Source organism: Phaethon aethereus (assembly GCF_964289735.1).
Source record: "Phaethon aethereus genome assembly, chromosome: 13".
Lineage (NCBI taxonomy): Eukaryota > Metazoa > Chordata > Aves > Phaethontiformes > Phaethontidae > Phaethon > Phaethon aethereus.
In genome coordinates this window covers 7,423,754-7,447,513 of record NC_138589.1, presented here as the reverse complement: position 1 = coordinate 7,447,513, position 23,760 = coordinate 7,423,754, and the positions used below count along the sequence as shown (strand labels likewise).

The window sequence follows — 23,760 nt, the reverse complement described above, 5'->3', positions numbered from 1 at the left end:
ACTTCAGATTTGGTGAAGAAGATATAAAGAGTGCCACAATAAAATAACAAAATTGGTTATTCAGAGTGTTAAAAACAAGCTGTGGATGTTATATGCATGAAGTCTAGCTTTTGAATAGCTAAAATTGTAGAGAGTTCTAAGAGTTTAAGTTTTTCAAGGTGCCTTTTTAATTGTTTCAAACTTTTTAAGTGACTAAATCTGCAAAGCTGTTGCAACTTCAGTAACTCCTACTACAAGGTAGACAGGCTTTTAAAGTCAGCTTATTGATGTAACTTTGTCAGCTGAGACACTAAGAGTCGTCTCCAGTAATTTTTCAAGTAAGTCTTCTGCCCATCCATTATTTTTAACTGCTGTATATTTTGTAGGTAAATGTGTATAAAATAAATTCTTTGTATAAACAGATGTTATCTTCTTTTGTACTGTGCAAATACAGATCTCGAGTGAACACAGAAGAACTTCAGATGCTTATAGCTGAAGTCTGTAGCTTTCACACCGGACCAACATTTCCTATATTTGATGTGGTTCTTGTAATCTAAGATACTGGCACCGGAGCGAGAAAGTCCTTCCACTTTTCCACCCTGCAGCTCGCTCCTGCCTTCTGTAAGTGCCGTTGGAGGAAAGTGTTTCATTCAGCATTTACCCTGTTTAGGTTTCTGACCCGGCCATCCGGCCGGAGCAGGCGTCGCGTCCTGCGGCCGGCGTGAGGACGCGGCCGATGCCCGGGGCTGGCTCAGCCCGCCCCCGCCGCCCGCGCTGCCCGCCCCGGCTGCAGTCAGCAGGCACCCCGGGCCGGGGGGGCGGTACCTGGCCGGAGGGCGGTGCCGGCGCTGCGCCTGCGCGGGGCCGCACACGTGGGCGCGCCGGCGCCGAGCGGCGCGGCTGCCGCGGAGCCATGGGGAAGAGCCGGGCGCGGCGGTTCCGCAGGGCCCCCTTCTCCCCCGCCGGCCCCGAGCAGCGCCGCGACGGGGAGGGCGGCCCCGAGGACGAGCCGGCCGCGGAGCTGCTGGAGAAGGTGCGGGCGGGAAGCGGGGGCGCCGGGGGCGGGAGGGGGATGCTCAGCGCGACCTGTGTTCGGGGCCGGCGGGAGTGGGGCAGGCCCGGCGGGGGCTGTGTCCGCCGCTGCGGTGCGATGGGGTTGGGGCGAGGGCTCGGCCCTTCCCAACAGCTTCGGGTGAGGTCCTGGCAGCGGAGCCGCCCGCCCTGGGGCGTGGGAAGGTGCGGGACGGCCCCTCCTGCCGCCACCCGTCCCTCCTGCCTCCGCGTCGCTTCCCCCGGCGTCACGGCCGCGCCCGCAGGCCACTCGTGGAGGCAGGGGGGGCGGGCCGGCCGGCGGCTGCGGCCGTGCTCCCCTGGGCCCGACCCCGGCGGAGCGAGGGGCACGGACCCCTGTCCGGGCTTTCGTTCCCCTTCCTGATCGGTCCCGTGGGGCTGAGGGCTGCTCGATGCCCTCGTCCCGGGTCTGGGAGCGCTTGGGTCCAGCCTGCCTGGCTGGAGGGCTTTCCTACAGGTAGTTGGTGCGGTGAGTCCAAGATTTACATGTAAGCAAGAACTGATAGAAAATGCTGAAAAAGACTGGGGTTGGCCACATTCTTGGTTTTGTTTTAGTATTACAGGTGAAAACTAATTTAAACCTCCTCCTGCGCATTTGACTTTAGACTCAGAAGTAACAACCTGTTTTCCTTTCAGTAAACAAATCCCCTTTGTCCATGTCACCTGACTCAACTCATTGAACAAATCACTGCTTGGTTGTCCTTCTGGACTAACCTACTTAGTCTTTTTTTTAAAAAAAAGGGGGGGGGGGAAAACCCATAAATGCACAGGTGAGTGTGAACTGAGAGACCTCTACCAATTTCAGTGAGGCAGGATCTGATGTACCACTCTTTTCCACACCGTTCTTCAGCAGAGTGGAACCTTCTCTGTTAGGTTTTCAACAAACTCTACGACCTTCCAGGATAGGCATTTCTTATGTTTTATTGTTTTCATGGTTTGCAGTTCTTGCGTCTCACCTGAGTGTCTGTTACAGTGCAAGTCAGTGTTGTCTTGTGGACACAGAGAACGCATGCTCCTTGTCTGTAAGCACATGTTTTTAGTCTAATGGCTAGTGTGGTTTTTTGTCTTTCGATTCTTCAGTTTTTCTTTATAGTGGCATGTTATGTCTGTTATTCTTCCTTGATGGTGTTTTTTCCCTACTTTTGTCCATTTTTTTAAAAACATGGTAATCAAAAGTAGATACAAGGTCTCACCAGTGCCAGCTAGTGTCAAATCTGTGTCTGAACTATGGCTCTCTTGTCAACACACATAACCCATGTAAAGATCTACAAACTTCCATGGAAGTTTAAAGCTCTTGATTCCATTCAGGAGCAGCAAAACAGGAGCTACAGTGCTAGCCTGCAAATCAAAAGGCAGATCAATCTTTTCACTCAATAAAAATGTCCAGCTACCTTCCCCCCCGCCCCCAATCTGCTCTGTGTCTCGCAGCTGCAGCATCCCAGCGCTGAAGTGAGAGAGTATGCCTGTGCCAGTATTTCCAAGCTGTTGCAGCAGAAGCATGTAATCCCAGCGTTTCTGCAGAGAGACGTCGTCCGGTGTTTAGGACCGTTGTTGATGGATCACAGTTTAGCTGTTCGTGAGACAGCTGCAGGTGCTCTCCGGTAAGTAATTCAGAGTTAGAATAAGGTATTGGCACAGGAAGGAAAAGAGAGGGGGTTTGCTGTTAACAGCCATGGACTTGAATGCCAGCCACTCTTGCTTCAACTCTGTTATGAGTAAGCATGCGTACATCAGTCGAAGTCGCTAAGAGAGGGGCTTTTGTTTCTCTAGTAGGCTGACATGAGACTTTAATCAGGAGCAGGGTTTAAGTTGGGTACTACTGTTTTTATCTACTGCCAGTGGAACGCGCTGCTTTCCACCCTTACATTAGGGGGAAAAAAACCCCAGTAGTATGAGGAAATATAGAGAACTTGAATGCTGTTAGCATGGCATTTTGTGTCTTGATAACACTGTGGGAGTGGTGGGTTAGTTAGAGGGTGCACATAGCTGGCTTTTTGGGAGACTTGTAAATACTGAACAGCATCATTTGGAGTTGATATTCTGTGGTCAGACCTACAGCTTGCTTTATTTGTACAAAAATGTAGTGCTAATACTCGTTAACATTCATGTTTTATCTTACACTGAGTAATACCTGACAAAAGTCGTGTTTTAGTACAGGTAAGCTTTCTAGTTACGTTAGACAAATAAGTGAAAATATTTTTTTTTCCTAACACCAAGGTTATTCTTTTATGTTAGGAAGGTAGAAGACTAACTTATTAAGCGCATTGATTTTAAACCAAAAAGTACCATAGCCTTTAGAGAAGAATTCTGAATACATGTTTGTTTTTTTAAACATTCCTGGAAGGTATTGTATCTGATCCAAAGCATTTATGTTTCTTTCCCAGAAATCTGAGTGCTTGCGGAGGGTTTGAGGTCTGTGATGACATGGTGACAAAAGACATCATGACACCCCTTGTTGCACTTCTGAAAGAGGTATATTTATTTTTATTCTAATTTTAAAACTGATCTAGCCATTGAATTATCCCATTTTAAAAATGGTTCAATTTTTGTAGCTATTATCAAGATAAGATATTTGAAAGATCTTTTAAAAGAATGTTCCTGTAGGTTTAATAGTACAAAAATGATTCTAGGGATTTCAGATCACTTGCATCTGCCTCCTGACCTGCTAACTTGGGCCCTTGGTGAGGTTTGCTGCCTAGGATGACTTTTGCATAAACAGTCTGGAGATTTTTGATCTGGAATGTTAGTCAAGAAAAGTCTATTCTGTCAGTCAAGATCCAGATCCAACATTTATGTTGCACCATTATTCTAGTGAGGTTTTTTTGGTAAAACAGTTTTGTCTAAATGAAAGCTTGGATTTACAGTTGGGTAGTTACTGCTATTATAGAATCATCTGTACTGAATACCTATTCTTTGTTTGGTCCAGGTGTTGCAGTGCAGTTTGGAAATTGCATTGAATTCTGTCACCTGCTGTCTTTGTATGAGCAGCCTTGAGCAATACCATCATTTTCTGTATGTTTCTTCCCCATTTTAAAATATGGGTAATACCGTTGTTGTAAATCATAGCAAGCTATTAGCTGAATTAATCTTTGTGATTAGAAAGAACTGTTGAAAATTGCATACAGACTGTATTAGCAAGAAACAGCATTTCAGGTTCCAAAATTGCTAAGCATTTCTTTAGTAAAAAACGCTTCTGAAGACTACTGAATGCAAAGCAATACTATAAGAGTCTGTCTACAAGGTAAAAAATTTATCAATGATTCAATTCCATTGTGGCCTAGTTTTAACAGAGAATGGGAAACTAGTCAGGTTTTCTGGTAATAAACACTTCATGAGAAATCTCTCCATTCACTCTGTTGCTAATGTTTTAAGTTTTTGCTTTTCTCTTGGCTTGTTTATTTCCCAACTCTGTTTCTCTTGTTTGGTTGTAGTGTAGCACTGGCCTAGATGCTAACCAGCTCTCTCCAAAGAAATGCAGAGAGATGAACAAAAATTACGTTGAAGATATAGCCAATGAGGCTATTAATTTGCTGTGGAATGTATGGTAAGTGCTGTGTAAACCCTCTCCTTTTAGAAGAGTTAAATTAAATTGTTCCTTAAAAAGAGCATGGTAATTGAGGCAGAAAAGAAATTACTTGTCCTTGGATGGGCAGATGTGTTCAGTTGCTGATTCTGATTTCTCATTTCTCATTGTGTTGCTCCTACATGTGCCTTGCTAAATAAATGGCAAGCCCTCATCTGATCTGAAATACAAGCTTATCTTCTACCATTGCTTTTGTAAGTGAAGGATTCTAAAAGTGCGCAAAGTCGGTCATTAGTTTTAGGAGAGTGACAATTTTTTTCATATTGGTTGTTCATCCTAAGTTCTGATCTTGTTTTCTGAACGTGTTCTGTCATAGTCTCCTGTACAGTTTGGGTTGTGGGGTCTTGCATGTAGTTCCTGCAAATCCTTATTGTGGTATGGGATATGGAGAAAGTTAAATTCTGATCAGTGGACTCTGGTGCTCTGGGAATATGAGGAGTTTTTGTACTACTTCCTCATTCTACAGGTCATCCTGAAAGTTAATCTTAAATGTTTGGGCAAACTGTCCCTTAGTGTCTCAGGCACTGGTACAAATCTACTTAATTATGTGAGAAAGAATGTGAATTGTTCAATTGGTAGCTTACATTGGAAACACCGGGTGAAGCAAGAGAAATGGCAATGCTGTTAATACAGAGATGGCTATAAACGTGGAAGTGATACAAACCTGTTCTGAAAGTTCTCCTTGAATTATGTGTTATTTATCTTTGTTTTGTAACAGCTCCATGTCATTATACACTTCGGTCCATGCAGAGTTTTGTTTTGTACCGTACAGTATTTCAGTGGAGCTGCCTCTATGTCTGTCTGTACGTTATGGCTGCTGGCTTGAGGCCTTATTTGTAAATTGTTTTTTAGGGATTGGAATCTAGAACAGTACAGAAACTGCTTGCTCAGCACCTTACACAGAATATGTGACCCTTTATAACCCCAACTCAACAATATTTTGCATTAATTTATTTTATGGCTTTTATAGACATAAGTGCTTTGGAACAGGAACTATAATCATCAAGTGTGCTATAAATCACTTCTGTATTTTGAACTTTGTGGCAGTGACCGTGAACTGCTGACTTCATTGCTAAGTTTGGTATTGATAAAATTGGGGCTGGCATGATGCTAAGACATAATATTTTCAAAAGTAAATTTTTGAAGACCCTTGTAGCTAGTTAGGTCCCATGCTTTTTTATTTTGAATTTGTCTTGTATCAATATATTAGTTTAAAAATAGGAATAACTGTGAAAGCTTGAAGAAACAGAAATCCCCCGTTACATAATTAAATGCCACATTTAGCATTGATTTAGCATGTATTTCTGAATATTAAGAGCGGTCATTTTCTGGAGTAAGCGACTATTTCGATGCGAGAGGCAACAGCCTGCTCTGTTGTCGGTGGGTTTGTGGATGAGGTCTTCCACGGCCACAGAAAGCCCTGGGCTGGCTTGTAACCTGTAGTTATAAGCTGCCTTTCACGCTCTGGCTGGCTCTGTCCGCGTGAGACTGTACTTATGCTCCCAGATAAACTCCTGAATACTGTGTGTGAGGAAGCAGCTGGCAGAATCCAGCTTTCCTCAGAAGTGTCCACGGTATTGCAGCCTCTCTTTCTCTATTTTACGCAGAGTGACCATAAGATTATGACCATAATCTCAATAACGAAGGATAGGTCTTTGACTAATGTGTAATTCTTAGGTAGGTTTTTAAAATGGGAGTGAGTACATGTTACTTAAAATGTTGTTACAGTAATGCTTTTCCCAGGAAAAATATTTATTAATCTTTTTTTATGCATTAGTGAATGCAACAATACTGCGGTATACATATTCAATAAAGAAGGATGTCTGGAAGCTGTCTTACGTTACATGAAGAAGTTTTCCACAAACGTGGATTTGGCTATTTCAGTAGGTAAGTGGTAAAAAGAGAAGTTAAGGATTTAAAGATTTTTTTTTTTTCTTTACTATATGAACGTAACACTGATGTCACATCCATTGCATAATGCACCTGCCCTAGAATTACTTAAACTTTACACTGAATATCAGACTTTGAGTTCCTTTTTGAAAAGCACATCATTTGGAAGTTGACATCTGTTGTGCTTGTTTTCAGTCCAGAGAAGAATAGCTTATTGGTGGTTACATGGGAGGAAAAATTTTGTGGAAAAATTTTTGTGGAAAAGCTTTACATGGAGGCGGTGTTTTCACTTTTGTTTTCTGGGTTTAGTAATGAAGGGTTTAATTTGTAGAGCAAAGGACATAGTCCATCTAAAAAAAACCCAAACAACTCCTATCGCTTTCAGTGTGTTTTTATTAGTAGTAATGTTATTGTAGTCTTACAACGGTCTTACAGGTTTATGTGCTCGCAACATTTTTTTGGTGTTTCCCCTAGTCAGTATACAGTGGAGAAATTGAGTCTTGAGTAGCAGAAGTTAATACGCCTAGTCCCGTGTCTGATGTGGTGCTGTCCTCACCTGTTTATATTTATATACAGGTTTGTTAGAGAATGTCTTTTAATCTAAAACACAGTTTGTGAAGGACAGTGTCATACCATTACAACATGATGCTGCATGAAATTTTTTTTCCTGTGACTGTGTTTCATTACTCCAGCTTTCAGGAGGATAATGCTTTCTCACTAGGAGAGTGAAAGCTACTATTGGGTTTGTTAATTATCTTTGTTGTTGTCTGCTGCAGCAAACTGCTTGCAGGCAGTGACAGAAGATAATCCAGATCTTCTTTCTTCATTCAATGCTTCTGCACAACAAGTATTGGAAACCGTGATGTTGTGTCCTGAGAGCACAATGAAGCATATCCTTCTGAGAACACTGATAGCAGGTACAATGCTCGAGGGTGTTCGTTGCTTTGTGATGGAGAGCATGGCAGGTAAAGGAGGGTGGGAAGGACAGAAGGCGTAGTCTTCTCTGCTATAGTCCGGATATCTGATCTGATCCTCAAAGCCTGTATAGATGGTTCACGAGGTTATTTATGCCTCTGGGGATTGTGTTTTGAAGTGACCAAATATTTGCAACTAGTTTTAAAACTGTCTTAAATGCTTGATTCTGAATTCAGTACCTGCTCAGTGTGATAACCCATTTTAACTGTTCATTTGGTTTTCAACAGTGAAATGAGTCAATGATGGTGACTTGTTTTGATCTTAACAGGCGTAGGTTTTTATCTCAGATTCTCTACCTTGCATTCTTCTTTCCACCTCAATTGCTCAATCATGGTGATTTTTGATATTGGAGTGTAACAAATTAGTTAAATTTGAGAATCCTTAGAAAATTGTTCTCTTGTGTGGATTTGTTATTGCAGGTAAAAAGTGTCACCAAGATGGCTCCGCATAAATATTCTGTGTATTCTTACATGTTGACATTTACTTAAGTTTAAGATGTGGGCATAAATTGGTTAATACAGATTAGTATATGAAATGCTAAACAAGAAGATAAAATTCTGTAGAGAAAAGACTTGAAGATTCATACTGAAATCTAAGCACTGAATATTTTTAACTAATGGAGGCTGTGTCCTTACAAAATATATGGCTATTACAGAGCTGGGAGCTGAGTATTTTAACAGATTTTTGTACTTCAACTATCTCATGTTTAGGCACTATCTGGAATATCAAGGATACCATTCCACCAGGCAGCCTGGGAAGCATGGTTAATGCAATCCTGAAGATTTTTTCAGAATCATTAGCAATAGATGCTGGTGAAACAATTATTCGTATGAATGAAGCTGAAAAAAACAGGTTAAAACTTACTGCAGAGGCAGAAACCGGGGAAAACATGAGTGATGTTATAGACAACTGTGTCTTGACTGAAGATGATGACATGGAAGAAATGCCAAAAGGAAAAGTCAGGAGAGAAAATGACATTTCAGACCTACTTCCAGTAAGTGTGGTTGGTGGGCTCTTGGAGAGCTTAGTGCGTTTGGTTGAGCATCAGACTGATCTTGACTGAGCATTAGCCATAGTAGCTACCTACTAGCGTTACTAATTCTAACTCCCAAGTAGCTTGACTGTTTTAGCTAAAACTTCAAAGATGAGCATGGAGAATTTCAGCTGAACTTGTTGAAATGTGGGCAAGTTGCACAGCACATCAGAAAGTGCGTTCCCGTTTTTTTCCTCTAGTGGAAGGTCTAGGCTTATCTAACGCTTGTAGCTAGCGCAGGAAGTTCTGATCTCTGCATATGGCGAGTGAGACTTTTAATGGTTGTAACCATTTAGTTGTGAGTGGAGATGACACAGAGGTTACCGAGTGTGTTCACTATTGCGTACAGGAACTGAGTAACAAATAAATGTTTTCAGTAGGGCTTTAGCCAGCTAGGTAATCTTGTTTTTGTTTGTTATACTTTAGTGCAGGTGGCATTTCTTACAGGTAAAATTTGGTCTCAAGCATCCAGCAGAAAGATTATGGGTTTTGTTTGCATCTTGGTTTTGTTTTGTTAGCTTTTTTAAAATTCTTTTTTATGGGGACAGATGAGAAGAGGAAATGGCTGGATTATATTTTTAACTGACAGCCTGAGTACTTTAAATTGTGCCAAAATGTTGTTTTACAAAATTAAATTTAGTTCATACTTTTCTTTTTTAGTCTGATAAGTTGGAACTGAAAGAAGTGACAGCTTTACTGATGGCTCAGCAGACTGCTCTGGAAATCATTGTTAATATGTGCTGCAGTGAAGGTTTGTAGGAATCTCTTTCATTGCAAGTGTTGTGGTGTATTGTGTTTCTGAAATAGGTCATGTTTAGTTTGCTGTTTGGTGATCTTAGCTTTTAAGGGTGAATGCATATAGACCTGTTGTCCCTGATACCCTCATCTAGGGGGCAGATTGGATTGTAATATCTATCACTAATGTAAATGTGTTTTTTTCATTTAAATAGTTTCTATCACTTACGTATTTTTTGCATGATACTACACATACCAACATTTAAGAGCAATGAAAAAAGCACTTGGGCCGAAGAGATACTTCCTAAAAAGTATGACAGCAAATTCATTTTTCAGTTAGAGCACGGTGTGAGTGCTCATCTGAAACAGCATGGGTGTGAATCCTATTGCAGGACTGGGGCATAAATTTTTTAAAAGCAGATAAATCTTCCAGTTTTGATTTAGTTTTGATATTACAAGTGTTGCAACAGTAGGAGGAGAGACATTTTCAATGCAAATCTGTCAGCCACACAGATTTAGGCTGTTCAGAGCTCCATCTTCATGAGCTTTTTTTGAGGAGAAAGAAAGGCTGTTACTCTGAGGGGAGTAGGAAATAGATATTCTGTATCTTCTGTGAACTCTGATACTCAGTTTTGATAGCTTTTCTCCAAATCTTCAGGAAAACAAATGATTCTCAAATCCTGTTTAAAACAAACCAACCCCCAAAAAACTCCGTTCAAAACCTGGAAGTTCTAATTGCTAGTACAGCTCATGAGCCTGATGCAAAAGTAATTGTGTAAAGATAACTTTCTAAGTAAATCTTTCCAGTTCTAATAAAATCTGCAGTAATACTCAGATATTCCCAATAGTGATTTTTTTTTTTCTCTTACAGCACAAGGAAATGCTGCACCTAGTATATGAAGCTACTTTCATAACTGCATTTCTCATCTAATGAGCTGTAATTGATAAGCTCTCCCCTTTAATTGGAAAATCTCTTGTGGATAAGCTGCATATTCTGCCATTCACTCAGTGTAATGTAAGGTTGATTGTGTTGTATTTCACTACAGTACTTTACCCATTCATGGGCAGACAGTGTGTAGAAATTAAGAGGAATCCAGATGCAGCCATTCATTTAATTTTCAAGTTATTTGAGGACTAAAATAGCTTTAGCCATTAGCTGAGTTCATACAAACACTCGGCTTGCTACAGTACTGAGGGAAATAATCATGCTGGCAAGAGACATGTTTTACTGAGCCCTGGCCGGCGTTTGGAAGAAGCAGAGTGCTCTCCCTTTAATGGGGACGTGGGAGGGAAGCCAGGAGACTCCAGCATCACTGTCCAGTCTGTAGTTCATAGGTTACCAGCGCTAGTTAAGATGGGCTTGCCATAGGAAATACTTCTGTATTTCCAAGAACGTTACAAGAAACCTGATCTTAGTTATGGGCTAATGTTCCAGAGTCTGGTTCCTGCTCTGCCCTGGGCACTCACTGTGAACATATGATGACTGTTGTCTTCGTTGTTGCTGAATTGCATGGTCAGCTCATATAGTTATTTAATTTTGAAAGGAGATTTTTTATTTGCTTTGCTCTGTAAAGATGCAGATGGAATTTTTTTAGAAGAGGCAAGAGACTGACTGAAGGGAGGGATGTCTGCTTTATTTTCATGCTTGTTGCTACTGTGGGTTAGTAAAGCATAAAAGACAACAGTTTTCTTAAGCAAAGGCTACTAACACCAGCATATTATGGCTGTAGAATTGGATATTACCATAAGCAAAAGAAGGTGTCTGTGTGATCAAGTTGCCACAGCTGTTGAGTTACTTTGCATCTGATAAACAGTAGTCATCATGTTCAGACAAATTCTTGAGCTGCTGCACAGTGCAGGTGAAATGTGTCCATTTAAGACCTTTATTGTTGTATTTTCAATGAATGATTTACCTTTTGCCACAGCAAAAGTGCAAGGCTGTTGCTGTTGTTACTACGGTACCTGGATCGCAAGTGAATGTGTTGTCAGACAAAACTTGAGGGTGAATATGATATTTTTTGCCACAGTAGTTAAATATCCTGACCTATGTACGCCGGCAGAGCTTTTACCTGTCAGTGAGGAGGATCAGTCCAAGCTAGGACTTGTGTAAACACTAGTGTCACAGCAGTTAAAATGTAACCAGGTTTAAAACAACTTTAGATAAATCAATGTAAACCCTGTGAGTGTAGATGTATCAGTTTAAACATAAATGATGGACTTAGCTTGTCAGGCCAAGTCTGCCTTAAGCTATGGACAGATTATTCACTTTACAGTACCTGTGCCCATTGGTAACACTACCTCAACCCCTCTTGCCATGTCTGCCCTTACAGATTTGTTAGTAGAGTAAATCATGTAAGTATAAATCTAGTTCAGGTTTATAACTATAAACCTAGTTTAATTTACTTAAAGTACATTGCCAGAAATGCCTAACAGAGCTGATCTGGCTTGTGTTGGCTTCTTTTGCTGTTGATAATTTCTTTCAACTGGGTTTGCTGTGGAGACAGTAGCATCTTCATCCAGCCCGGTTACTTCCCAGTTAGAGGACATCTGTCTGTGGCTTCAGTATTGCCAGAGGAAACAGTTGCCTTAAACTGATTGTAGTTAGTAAACAGGTTAAAGTGGTGTATTGGCATGCTTGAATCTACCTCAAAAAGTAAAATGGTACAATCCAAGTTAAAATCTCAGTAAATGCTTTATGAAATGTTTCTTCTATACCTTTGTTGATATCTTTAAGTGAAGCATAGTTAATATCAGAGAATGAAGTACTCGTGTATGAAGAACCTCTCATAAGAATACTTGTTGCCTGAGTGAATATAAAATAAATAATTTTTTAAAAATAAAACAATTTAAACAATAGTAGTGCAATACTTAGAACTGTGGCTTAATGGCACTTGGTTTGTGTGGACTTCATTGGAGCCCAAGAGCTTAAAGACTCCTAAACCAAGAGCTGGAGCCAGGTATAATTGAATCACAGAATCACTAAGGTTGGAAAGGACCTTCAAGATCATCAAGTCTAACCATTAATCCAGCGCCACCATGTTCCCTAAACCATGTCCCGAAGTGCCACATCCACACGTTTTTTGAACACTTCCAGAGATGGCGACTCCACCACCTCCCTGGGCAGCCTGTTCCAATGCCTGACCACCCTCTCAGTGAAGAAGGTGGTGAAGAAGTTTTTCCTAATATCCAATCTAAACCTCCCCTGGCGCAACTTGAGGCCATTTCCTCTCGTCCTATCGCTGGTTACTTGGGAGAAGAGACCAGCACCCTCGTCGCCACAACCCCCTTTCAGGTAGTTGTAGAGAGCGATAAGGTCTCCCCTCAGCCTCCTCTTCTCCAGACTAAACAACCCCAGTTCCCTCAGCTGCTCCCCATAAGGCTTGTGCTCCAGCCCGCACACCAGCTTCATTGCCCTTCTCTGGACACGCTCCAGCACCTCAATGTCCTTCTTGTAGTGAGGGGCCTGAAAATTGAGAAGTAGGATACCTATTGCATGAATGCTGTTATGTTTACAAGTCTGTCTTCTGTTCTCAGATCCCTCTGATGATGAATGGGAAGAACTCTCCAGCAGTGATGAAAGCGACTTGTTTATGGAAAACTCGTACAATGAGGGGAGTGGGCTGCTAATGTCACCCCTGTGCCTCTCTGATGAGGTTAACTCAGCATTTCTGAACAACCTCATTCCAAAGAAGGTAGTGTCTTTTATTTATTTCCAACATGTGGTACGGTTTTTCCCTTGTGCCTGATTTGTATCCCAGGTTAGGCAAACAACTTATCCCGATCCATCTGGAGAAAAGGAGTACGTTTTTTAAATCAGTTTAGTTTCACTTTTTTTCGCCTAGAGGTGGAGCATCATCACATGAGCTGTCTTGACCTAAATAATGTTTTCATGTAAGTGGAAATAGAAGGTTCATGTGTTTCAGAAATTTGGTGCCTTTTTAAAAATTATTTTTAATTTGGCTTTTCAAAAATGTATGCAAAGGTTATTATTCCTTGATTTGGACATGAAAAAGATTACCTGCAAAAAGAAAGGAAACTTTGATTAAAAGCATGACTGCCAGATTTCCATATTGGCTAAGTGAGGTGGAAGTAACGTATGTGAACAGCAAGAAAAATGGCAGCAGATTGAAAAAGCACAGATTCCTCTTTCCCCCAGTTTTATACATAGTGTCTGAAGTACAATATTTGACACTGACGAGTATTCAGAGGTTCTTGTTTCAGAGTTGTTTTGCTCATTCTTATTTGGGGTTGTAAAGATGAAGTTTGTAATTTGAATCCGTTACTAGGCTAGTTCAGCAGCGTTGTAGAATTCTGACCCAAGGCATCAAGATGCAAGGTGACAACATTCAAGGCTTTTTGTACTTAATAGCGAGCAGTTCTATGTTTCATGGCAAGGTCTTTTAGACTTGTAGCTATCTGAAAATCCTGTAGCGGAATCTGTAAGAAGAAATGTCTAAATAAAAAAGAATAGCAGAGACCTAGAAAGTGGCCTTTTGTTCAGTACAGTTGGATACTTAAAATATGCTATGCTAAACCCAGTGTATAATTGTACCATTTGTGTGATTGAGGAAGATTCTGGCATTGTTATCAGGTGAGACACTTGCTACCTGGGAAGCTTTGAAATACGTAGTTGGAAGTATTTATTTGACATTAAGCTAAAATTTCAGTCTTCTGCCCAAACACACTTAAAAAAAAAAAAAAAAAGCTTTATTGCTAAACCTTTCTTTTTCCCCTCCCCAGATTCTTGAAAAAACTGCTTTTCCGAACAGTGTTGCTCTAGACATCTGTATGCACAATCCGTCTTGGAAACCATTAATTAAAAAGTAGGAATTTAATTGTCTCTCTTACTATTTTTCATGTCTATTCAGTTGTTTTAGAACTCTTAGAAGGACTGTCCATCTTTGGGTTACTTTTAAGATCTGGACAATGGCAGAACCAATACATGATTTTTTAATAAAGAGATCCAAATGTTTGTATAAACGGCACACCAGATCACAGCCTTATTTAATTCAAGATTCTTTGTATTTTGACATCTGTTTTCAAAGAGATCTGCTAAGTGCATTTTTTTGTTTGTTTCAGACTGAATGCAGTACAGTGTAGAGCTTTAACATGTCTTCATAGCATTTTATTAGTGTCAGACATGGATTGTCTTGGAGGAGCTTCAGCACTTCAGTCCCTTGCACAGCATCTCTCGCAGCTAGTCTTTTCTAAAACCGGTAAGATGTTTAGTAAAGGGGGCTTGCTGACCTATTTCATGCAGATATAAGGTAGCCATGTACATTGTTAAGTTTTAATGCCATTTTATCACTAATTTTATCCCTTTGGCCTTTCAAGATAAGGATACTGAATGTTGGAAATGTGCTGATGAAACAGTGTATCCTGATACAATGTGTTAATCCAAATTGCATTTTGAGCAAGTATGCTCCCAATGCAAGAATATGCTTTAAGTCTGTGTGTGCATGCAGAAAGTCACGTAAGTTAGTGGATAAATCCTGCCTTGCTGTGAGACCGGAACTGTTTGCTTCATCATATTTGTGATAATAGCAGTTTTTAATCAATCAGACAAGCCATGAAGAAGATGGGACATTTTCTTTTTAAATGTGCTAACTAGCCTTAATAGACATGTGAAAAAATGGGTATCTAGCACAGTCTTCACATATATTTTTCTAGGAATTTTATGAAATGATGTCAAAGTTGGTTGTTGCAAAAACCTCCAGAATGTACATGCTTATTACAGTAGGAAAGAGAGCAGCTGCCTTGTCTCCAGGGCATGCTTTATGCATGTGATTGCATAGCTTTGTTGAAAATATATTTGTAATAATGAATTGTGCAAAGTTTTTATGACTAATGTTAAAGCTGCTTAGCTTACTGTTATGGTGGTGGTTCAATTTCAATGAAGGTGGCAATAAATTTCATTTTTCTAAAAATACTATTTTAGAATATCAGATAACATCCTCGTAAACACTGGAGTGTATCAACTGTAGTTCCTCCAAGGCACATTATTTCATAGAGATACTGTGATTTTTTTTTTTTTTTTTTCCCCTACTGCTAGTAGCAGTATTATTGGATGGTCTAGTGCAGATACACAGCAGTTAGCATTTCCAGGTGCCTCCTGTCATCTTATACATCAGATCAGCATCATTCCACTATACTGCTGGACCATTTACGCAACGATCTCTCTGTTACTGACACTACAGAGAAGCTGAACTAAGATTTAGAAAAAAAGGGAAAACAAACCCCAAAACCCTAACTGGTTCCAAGCTGATGATCTGGTTCCCTGACGGACTGCTTCATTCATAGTATTCTGATAATCTGTTCTTGTTTTAAGGTCAGGGATGATGGCTTTTCAAAAAATAACAGGTATTCTTAGAGGCTGGAAAAGCCTGCCAATTCTCAAAATTGTCAGAAGACATTTTTCCTGAGACAGGTCAGCTGAAGTCTAGCATATGCATGGCTTTGTCATTTCTTGTCTCTTAGAAGCTTGAGAAGCTCAGTTTTCTTCTCTTCCTTCAAGTGCCTTCATTTGTAGCCATAAATGTGGTGCATGTAGTTCTTACTGGCTGTAGTGTATAGTGTGACGCTGCAGTAACGCTTGAAAATGCAGCTGCCTGCAAAACACACTTTTTTCTCAAAGTCATTAAAAGCACGTGATCGGCCTATGGGAACATTATTCCTGAGAGTGTAGAGCTTTTGAAATCCTAAAATGCAGGAAATGAAAAATATGAAGACATATGCAAGGAAGTTCACAGAAAATATTTGTCTCGTGCCTGAAGAGCAGGACTTGTAAGATTTCAGAGTCTATTACTATTATTACAGTAACTGTTATGCTTCACAGTAGTCAGTTCTTACATGAAACTGGAGAAGTGGCTAGCTGAAGACAGAGGGTGCTAACAAATTAATGGCCCAGGTCCATTTTTATTAACATCATGTTTTTTTAATCTTGAAATGCTATGTAACAGAAACTGCCAGAGAGAGTTGATAACATACCAACATGTGGTTAGAAGGAATTCTGTGGTTTACAGGCTGAAAAAGAGGCATAAAGATCTAGTTGCTTACAGAGGGAAGGAGGACATATGCATGAAGTAATCAGGAGTGGTTCAGAAAATAAGAACACATAAGACAAAAAGAAAAAGCTTCAAGAAATGCAGAACATGCATTGAAGATGATGGCTGCTATTGATGAATTTGTAGTTAAATAAGAATAATACAGTGTTTGAGTCATACATCTATGAAAGGTTATTAAACCACCAGAAAAAATGCTTTTTATATGAATTGGAAAGAGTCCAGTGTTCTGGGTGTCAAAAAAGCCTGCTTAGAAGACAGAAGAAAGGAGTTAAAGTACACAGTCAGCTTCTGTAGTTTTCTCAGTTCCTGTATTGCGGCCTCGATGTGATACCAGTTTTCAAGCTTCTCATCTGACGGCCGTGGTTTGTACCATACATTAGGTCACACAAGTGTCTTAACCAGGGATCTGCCTGAAAATGAGGACTAACTGTGGTCTAACCTCCAGATGCAATTAATACTGAATTCAAACAAATCACTATGGTTACAACCTACAAAGACCAGTCTCTGAAAATCTAGCTCTTCCTGTTTGTGGTAGTACCTGGAGGAACAATTAAAGGATTAAGGAATTTTTATTTCTTTGCTTCTTGTATCCTTCATCTTCCTGTTTAATTCTGGGCTCTGGTTTCAATTCTTTGACAGAACTCCCTACAGACACACAATTCCTGGAAGCCATAACCAGTGCTTTGAGGGCTCTCCTACAAACAATGGCATCAAAGAACATCTCCCAGGTAAAAGCTTTCAAACTCAAATGCTCTGGTAGGTTTGAATTTATGTGAAATTGTGCTGGAAAGTTTTTGAAAACAAAAACATTTAAATGAAGTGCTAAATTTCAGCACCCATGAACACTGGAAGAAAGATTTAATAGCATTCACTCTTTGTGTTTTTCATGGACCTTACAGGACTACTTTTTTTATACATCTCCTCTTTAACATGTAAACAGATGAAAGGTACTTCAAAACAGCAATAAGCCACAGGTAGTAGGAGATGGATATAATGACAAGCATTTAGTAAATTAGCACCTAGAAATGTGGATTCTTTATTTCCTGATGTCATGTAGTTGAAGCTAGTTGTCTTTCTAGAATCTTGGTTGGATGTGAGTTAGTGAGCTAAATATAGGAATGAAGCATAATTGTTATACAAGACGTAATATTAGATGGTCTGCTGGCCCTTTCTGGCTTTAAACTGAAAAATGAGCTTCTATACTATAAATTGTAATGAGTTGGAAATGGGTATTGAGTTAGATAAATTTGTGAAATTCCCTTTGGGCTCAGAACTTTTTCTTTCAGCTTCATGACAGCCTTGGTTATGTTCTGTAAGAAACACTTTCAGAAGTTGAAAGGGAAAGTCTTAACTGTTTTCTTGCTGATTATATTTCCAGAATTCATGTAATTTTCATAATACAGGACTCTGTTTCTCTGTTATAAATTTGCCTGTGTTCTGTAAAAGCAAATGATTTAAATGTCATATTTGAAAATTTCCGTGCAAATGTAAGTATGTCGATCTTCTTCCTTTTTTTTCCCCTTGCTAAACAGTGTATGACTCCTGAGCAGCTATTGGCTTTATGTGAAGCTGGTATTCACAGCAGCAATGCCAGTGTTAGAGTGAACGTAGTAAGCATCCTTGGAATTTCTGGCAGCGTGCTGGCAAAAGGACAAGATACAGCTGAAACACTAAAGGTGAAAAAGTAAAGAGCTTAAAACAGTTTTGATACTTCTTTCAATTTTCTTAGGCACTGCTGGAAAAATCAATTTTTCTCTCATTTCAGATGATTGGAAAATTTCTTCTTGAGGTTGCTATGAAGGAATCTTCTCTTGTGGTAGCAGGGGAAGCCTTGGATGCACTTTTTGATGTATTTGCAGATGGTAAAGAAGCAGAAAAGGCGGCAGTACAGATCAAGTTGCTTCCAGCACTGAAAGAATTTCAGCCAGTGTTCAAAATGAGGGTAGGCATCAAATGCAGCCAGCTCAGGGTCTCAGCAGACAATGTAGGCTAAAGCTTTGAGATTTGGGCTGCTAGAAGAGATAATTAAGCAGGAATGTATGGCTTTATAAGATGATCACAAAAAAAGAAAGCAAATAATTGAATTCCTGATACTCTGCTTTAGAGGGAAGCAAATACACTTACCTTGCAGTTCATGGAACTGTCAAGGTAGCAGTGCAGCATCTGCATTGCAACATCTGCATTACACCATCAGCATTATTGACGTCCAAATCACTGTATTGTTCTGAAACCCTTGTAAAAAAAAAAAAAAAAAAAATCCTGCAGATGTCTCTGGAGGAGAACAGCTAAATTGGTGGGAGAGAAGTCCCTTCTGAAGCTACATTGACATCTTTTGTTTTTAACTTGTTGTCATTGCAGGTGGAGGTTTTGTTCTGTTTTTGGTTAATTAAAATAGATGATGCATTCTGTACTTTGAAGAATCACAAGGCCAAAATTCTAAACTGTAATTTTAAGTACATCCTTGTCTTAAATAGTGAATGACCTTCAGTACGTTGTTTCCTTAGTCAGATGAAGCCTGAGGAGTGACTTTCACAGTCTTAAAGCTAAGCGCTCTACACACAAAATAAACACTTGACAGGGCTACAGTTGTTTGGTTAGTTATATGTGCAAGGTCTTTCATATAAAAAGCTTCAGAAAATAAGTGTATGTTTCAGCTTTATGAGTGAACTAGCATGACAACAGTAGTTTAGTTTTAGGTAGAGATGTATTATAGTAAATTGACTTGCAGAAATGATTGCTAGCTATGCATGTGCACACGTGAACCTGTTGGAGTTCTCAAAAGGCATGGGTAGCATGCCTTGATAGAAGACATATATACAATTACTATGAACTTCAGGTGATCTGATGTAGGAGAAACTTCTCTGTTAGTAAAGTATGTTTTTTTTGGTTTTCCAGATGCGAAAAGAAGGCAAAGGACAATATAGTACAGATCAACTGTGTGTTCTTGACAATGTGAAGATGAATTTGAGAAGATTCATTGCATATCAGGAGACACTAGGGAAAACCCCAACTTGAAACATCGAGGAACTTTAAACTAAGGTTTCCCTTATTGCATAATGTTTTCCAAAAATATAACCGTTTGAACTTCTGAAATCTATTGAGCGGAGCAGTTTTGCTTTCATGTTAATACTGCATTTTAAAATTCAGTATTTTTATACTTCTGGGCTGATGCAATATGAAAGTCACATCAGCGTAAAAAAGCATAGCATACTTTGAGATTAAGTGTTAGCAGTGATAAGAATGTGCTCTTGCGGTCCCAACATCTGTACGTAGCACAACTGTCATTGTTTAGAAATCCTCACGTATCCTGGCAGAAAACTATAAATGCATGAAAAAGTAATTCAGCAAATATTCTCAGCTATGTGCCAGATCAAGAAAAAAATTTTAGAAACTCAAGATATTTTTCAGGGAATTGAGCAGTGGAAGAATGTTCATATTTGCTCTTACCTGTTTCTAGAATTGCACAGGCACTTACGGCAACCTTCCCAAGAGAAGTGTGTGACAAGTGTGTAGATTACTGTCAGCACTTGGATGTGTTACTTCATGAGGTTTATTGAAAACTGTTTCAGATTAATTTATGATAAATTCAGTATGATAGCTTTTTGCTGTGGAAATCAGTGTAAGAGGATCTTTATGCTTATATTCAGCTCCTTGTTTTTATTTTATTTTGATTGGTATTTCTGAAAATCAAGTCTCCTGATTTACTTTCTTCCTTGTAATTCTACATCAGGATGAATTTGAAGTCAGGGAAGTAGTAAACCTAGTAAGTATTTTTTTTTTATACTGAGGTATTACCTAAAGTAACTTTATGATTGCTTAAAATGTCTTTTTTCAAAGATTTGTGATAAGAGATTTTTAAGCTGTAAAATACAGAAACTGTTTTCAAAACATGTCACTGATTCATGAGGATTATATGAGAACTTCCATATATCAAAAGCTTTGGTTTTGTTTCTGTGAATGAGATCCTCTCATACGCATTTTTTTAAGGAAAAAAACCCCACAACCAAGCACAAAAGCATTTTGTTATGGCGATTTTTGAAATGGGACTTTCCCCCACCTTCTCTTGATATGTTGCCTTAGCACAAGCATCTAGTTTTTGGAAAAATTTTGCCCATGGTGTTTGTTAGGCATGGAACTACAACGACCCAGTTTGCTTGGTTTGTTAGATTTCAGTCTCTTGGATTGGAAGGCAGGCTCAGGAACTGACTGGATAACTTGCAAATGACTTGACTTTATGAAATCCTGACATACGGTATTTTGGCAAATGCAAGAGAAAGTGAAAAATGAGTTTAAGCAGCTATACTGCCTGGAAATCCTGTTACTGCTATTACTTTACAGGAGTTGGATGAAATGTGTGATGTGATGCGATGCCTGCTAATCAAATGAGTGAGTGAGCATGTGGGATCGGGAGGGATGAAGGGCCACTGAGCCTGGCCTGGAGAAGTCCTGAGGAGCATGGAGTGGCTGAAGGGTTATGCTGGGATTTGGCAGGGGCAGGCAGCTTAGAGGGCTGGAGTGTTAAGAGCTGAGGAAAGAGTAGTTAGGTGGATTGTGGCGTAAGACTGCACAGTGTGTGGATTTTAATCCCAGTGTTAGTTATACTTGCTGTAAACTGAGGATAGTACAATACTAGCCTGATAAAAGGCATTAATACTTGTTTGGAGCACTTAAAAGGGCTTTCACACAGAAAGTTCTGCTCTTATTTTCTGGGTGCTACATTGAATTGCAGGATGATACAGTTTGGAAAGGATCTCTGGAGGTCTCTTAGTCCAGTCCCCTGCTCAAAGCAGGATGTACTTTGGAGTGAAATAGGTTGTGCAAGGCCTTGAGCATCGCCAAGAATGGAAATCCCACAACTCTGGACAGCTTTTTCCAGTGCTTGACTGCCCTCACTGCGAACAACTTCTTCTTTTTCCCCTTCTACCTAGTAGGCCTTCCCCCTGCTGCAAAATGTGCCCCTTGGCCTTTGACTGCACACCACCAAGAGGAGTTTGGCTTCATCTCCTCTTACAACCCCCATTTGGTACTTGAAAACAACAATTATATTCCCTTCTTCTCCAGGCCAAATAAACCCAGCTCCCTCAGCCTGTCCTTGTGCATCATGTGCGCTAGCCCTCTAACCATCTTGGTGGCCTTCTGCTTGACCTGTCCTACTGTGTCTCATACTGGGGGGCCCAAAACTGGGGACAGTACTCCAGATGTGATCTCATCAGTGCTGAGTAGAGGGAAGTAAACGGTTTTCTTGACCTGTTGGCCATGCTCCTGCTAGCGCAGCCTGTTATTTGTTAGCCATCATCACTGCAAGGGTGCACTGCTGACTTCTCTTCAACTTACTGTCCACCAGGACTCTTAGGTCTTTCTCCCCAAAGCTGCTCTTTGGTCATTCAGTCAAGAGCCTGCTCTGTTTTGTGGGATTAACTCTGTCCCAAGTGTCCCAAGTGATGTAAAACTTCGCATTTTACACCAAGTGTAGCAGTCAGAATCTGGTTGCTGGGGCTTAGCAGAACAATGAAGTATGGTGGGGGTTTTTTGTTGTTGTTTTTAGGTTATTAATGAGAAGAAATGTTTCATATTCAAATATGAATCTGAAGATTACAGATAAATATATAGAAGATAGGACATCCACTAGAAAACTTGGTTTTCTTGATATAATCTATCAGACTCTGTTTTTTTCCTTCAAGTGATAAGACAGGCTGTCATTTAGATCTTAAACTGTTCCAGCAGTAGGAATGCATGGTTTTTTTTTTTTTTGGTATGCACTAATGAGTTCAATGTCTTAAAACAAAAAAAGTGTCATAATCTAGGTGCATAGTATGAACCATATTGCTTGCAAAAGTATTATGATTTTTAGTGCTTAAAATATTTGTTTCCGTCTTCTGGTACACGTGCCATTTCGAGCTAATAGCTGAAAGAGAAGTGAGGACATGCAGAAGCATTTTGGTTTCTTGTGAGTTTGTCCTAAAACTCTTAATATACAAAACCTAAACTAATCCCTTCACCTTTGTTTCATCTGAGGAGACCAGAGTACTTTAGTGGGCCTGTTTGGCTGGGGGCATGAAACACAAACAAGCTGGTGGCTCTGTCTCCAGCGCACCATGATAGAGGGGTAAGCTGTAGCTCTTGGGAGGTGTTTTTGTTGTTTTGTTAACCTCATCACTAATATTAATGACCCTTTTATATGTGATTTCCTAACATCCAGTGTTGTAAGATCTTTGCCAAAGTCTACTGCCCTTGCCAGTGGCCCGTAGCAAAATGGAGCCCTCACCTTCCTTTGGGGTTTCTGTGATGATATAGTTACCTAACAATATTAGCCAGCTGCGTATTTTGATGTCTGTATTTTTATTTCTCTGAATGAGAAAACCTTACTCTATCACCTGCCTAGCTACCAGTTTAGTGTAACTTGCTCTTGGCGTCTAATGGAGGGCTTGTGACTGAATGAGAGGTAATAATTCTGTGTGTTAATTTAGAGAGCATGTTGTGCCTTGTAAGGGACAAGATGCAAGTTAATAGGACAAGCATGGAAGACTTTTGAAGACTTTTTGTCTATGGAAGACAAGGCAAGTTGTCAGTGATTTAAAGGTGTCATATCGGGGCCTAAAGCCAGACAAGATTTTTAAGTACAGAAGAGCTAAGCTGTGAGATTGGCGCTATAAAAGTTGTTCTGATACAGTTAGGGAAAATTAAGGCAGCAGAAGAAGTGATGATGTGGTGCAAAGTAAATGTTTTGGGAGCTCTTTTGGCACTGGTTTATTTAAATAGGTTTAGGGTAAGCTTGAAACAAAGACAAAGATCCTTGACAGCCTACAAAGGCAAAGCCAGATCTTGAAGATACTTTGAGGGTGGCAGAAGTAGGACTGATCTAGCCAGTGTGCAGCATAAGTAAATAGATGCTAAATAGATGATCTTCAAGTGATCTTCATCAGTTCATGTAATCACACAGATAAGACTGGTATCAAAACAGGTATCTGAAACTGAATTTGTTTGCTTTTCCTGGTCCCTAAGGCATCATCTGTCTGTGCTTCAATTAAAAACTGCAATCCTTTGAAAGTATGGATTGCTGCTTTTTTTGTCTCCCTGTCTGACACCTAACACAACAGAATCTGTCTCTTGAGTTGAGATTTTATACCAAAATAGGTGCTGAATTTAAGTCGGTCTATGGTATTGAGTAAAGAGGGCTGTGTGCTCCCTGCCCTGTTCAGAAGCAGTAGGACTGGTGGCATTTGCTGCTGCTGCTTTGGCCTCTCTGCAGCTCGCAAAATGTTGAATCCCCATTTGTGTAGATCAGGAGTTATTGCTATGTGGTTTTATTTTTGCTCTCTATGAAAAGAAACAAGTGGCAAGATTTAAATAAGCATTTGTTGTGAAGTACTTTTTATACATCATGCCTTGACATTCAAAAGATGGCTGTATACCACATTATAGTCAATAGT

At 39.9% G+C, this 23,760-nt stretch overlaps 1 protein-coding gene across 1 annotated transcript; it reads left to right on the top strand.

Annotated features, from left to right (window-relative positions):
* Positions 1–892: 892 nt before the first annotated feature.
* Positions 893–19,345, top strand: HEATR3 (HEAT repeat containing 3; the record flags this gene model as incomplete). Its single annotated transcript, XM_082005502.1, has 15 exons — positions 893–1,012; positions 2,479–2,651; positions 3,435–3,522; positions 4,482–4,594; positions 6,411–6,520; positions 7,300–7,440; positions 8,209–8,492; positions 9,192–9,282; positions 12,801–12,958; positions 14,007–14,089; positions 14,346–14,482; positions 16,970–17,058; positions 17,863–18,006; positions 18,096–18,272; positions 19,226–19,345. 15 exons carry the CDS (start codon positions 893–895, stop codon positions 19,343–19,345), a joined length of 2,028 nt encoding a protein of 675 aa, XP_081861628.1.
* Positions 19,346–23,760: the final 4,415 nt, after the last annotated feature.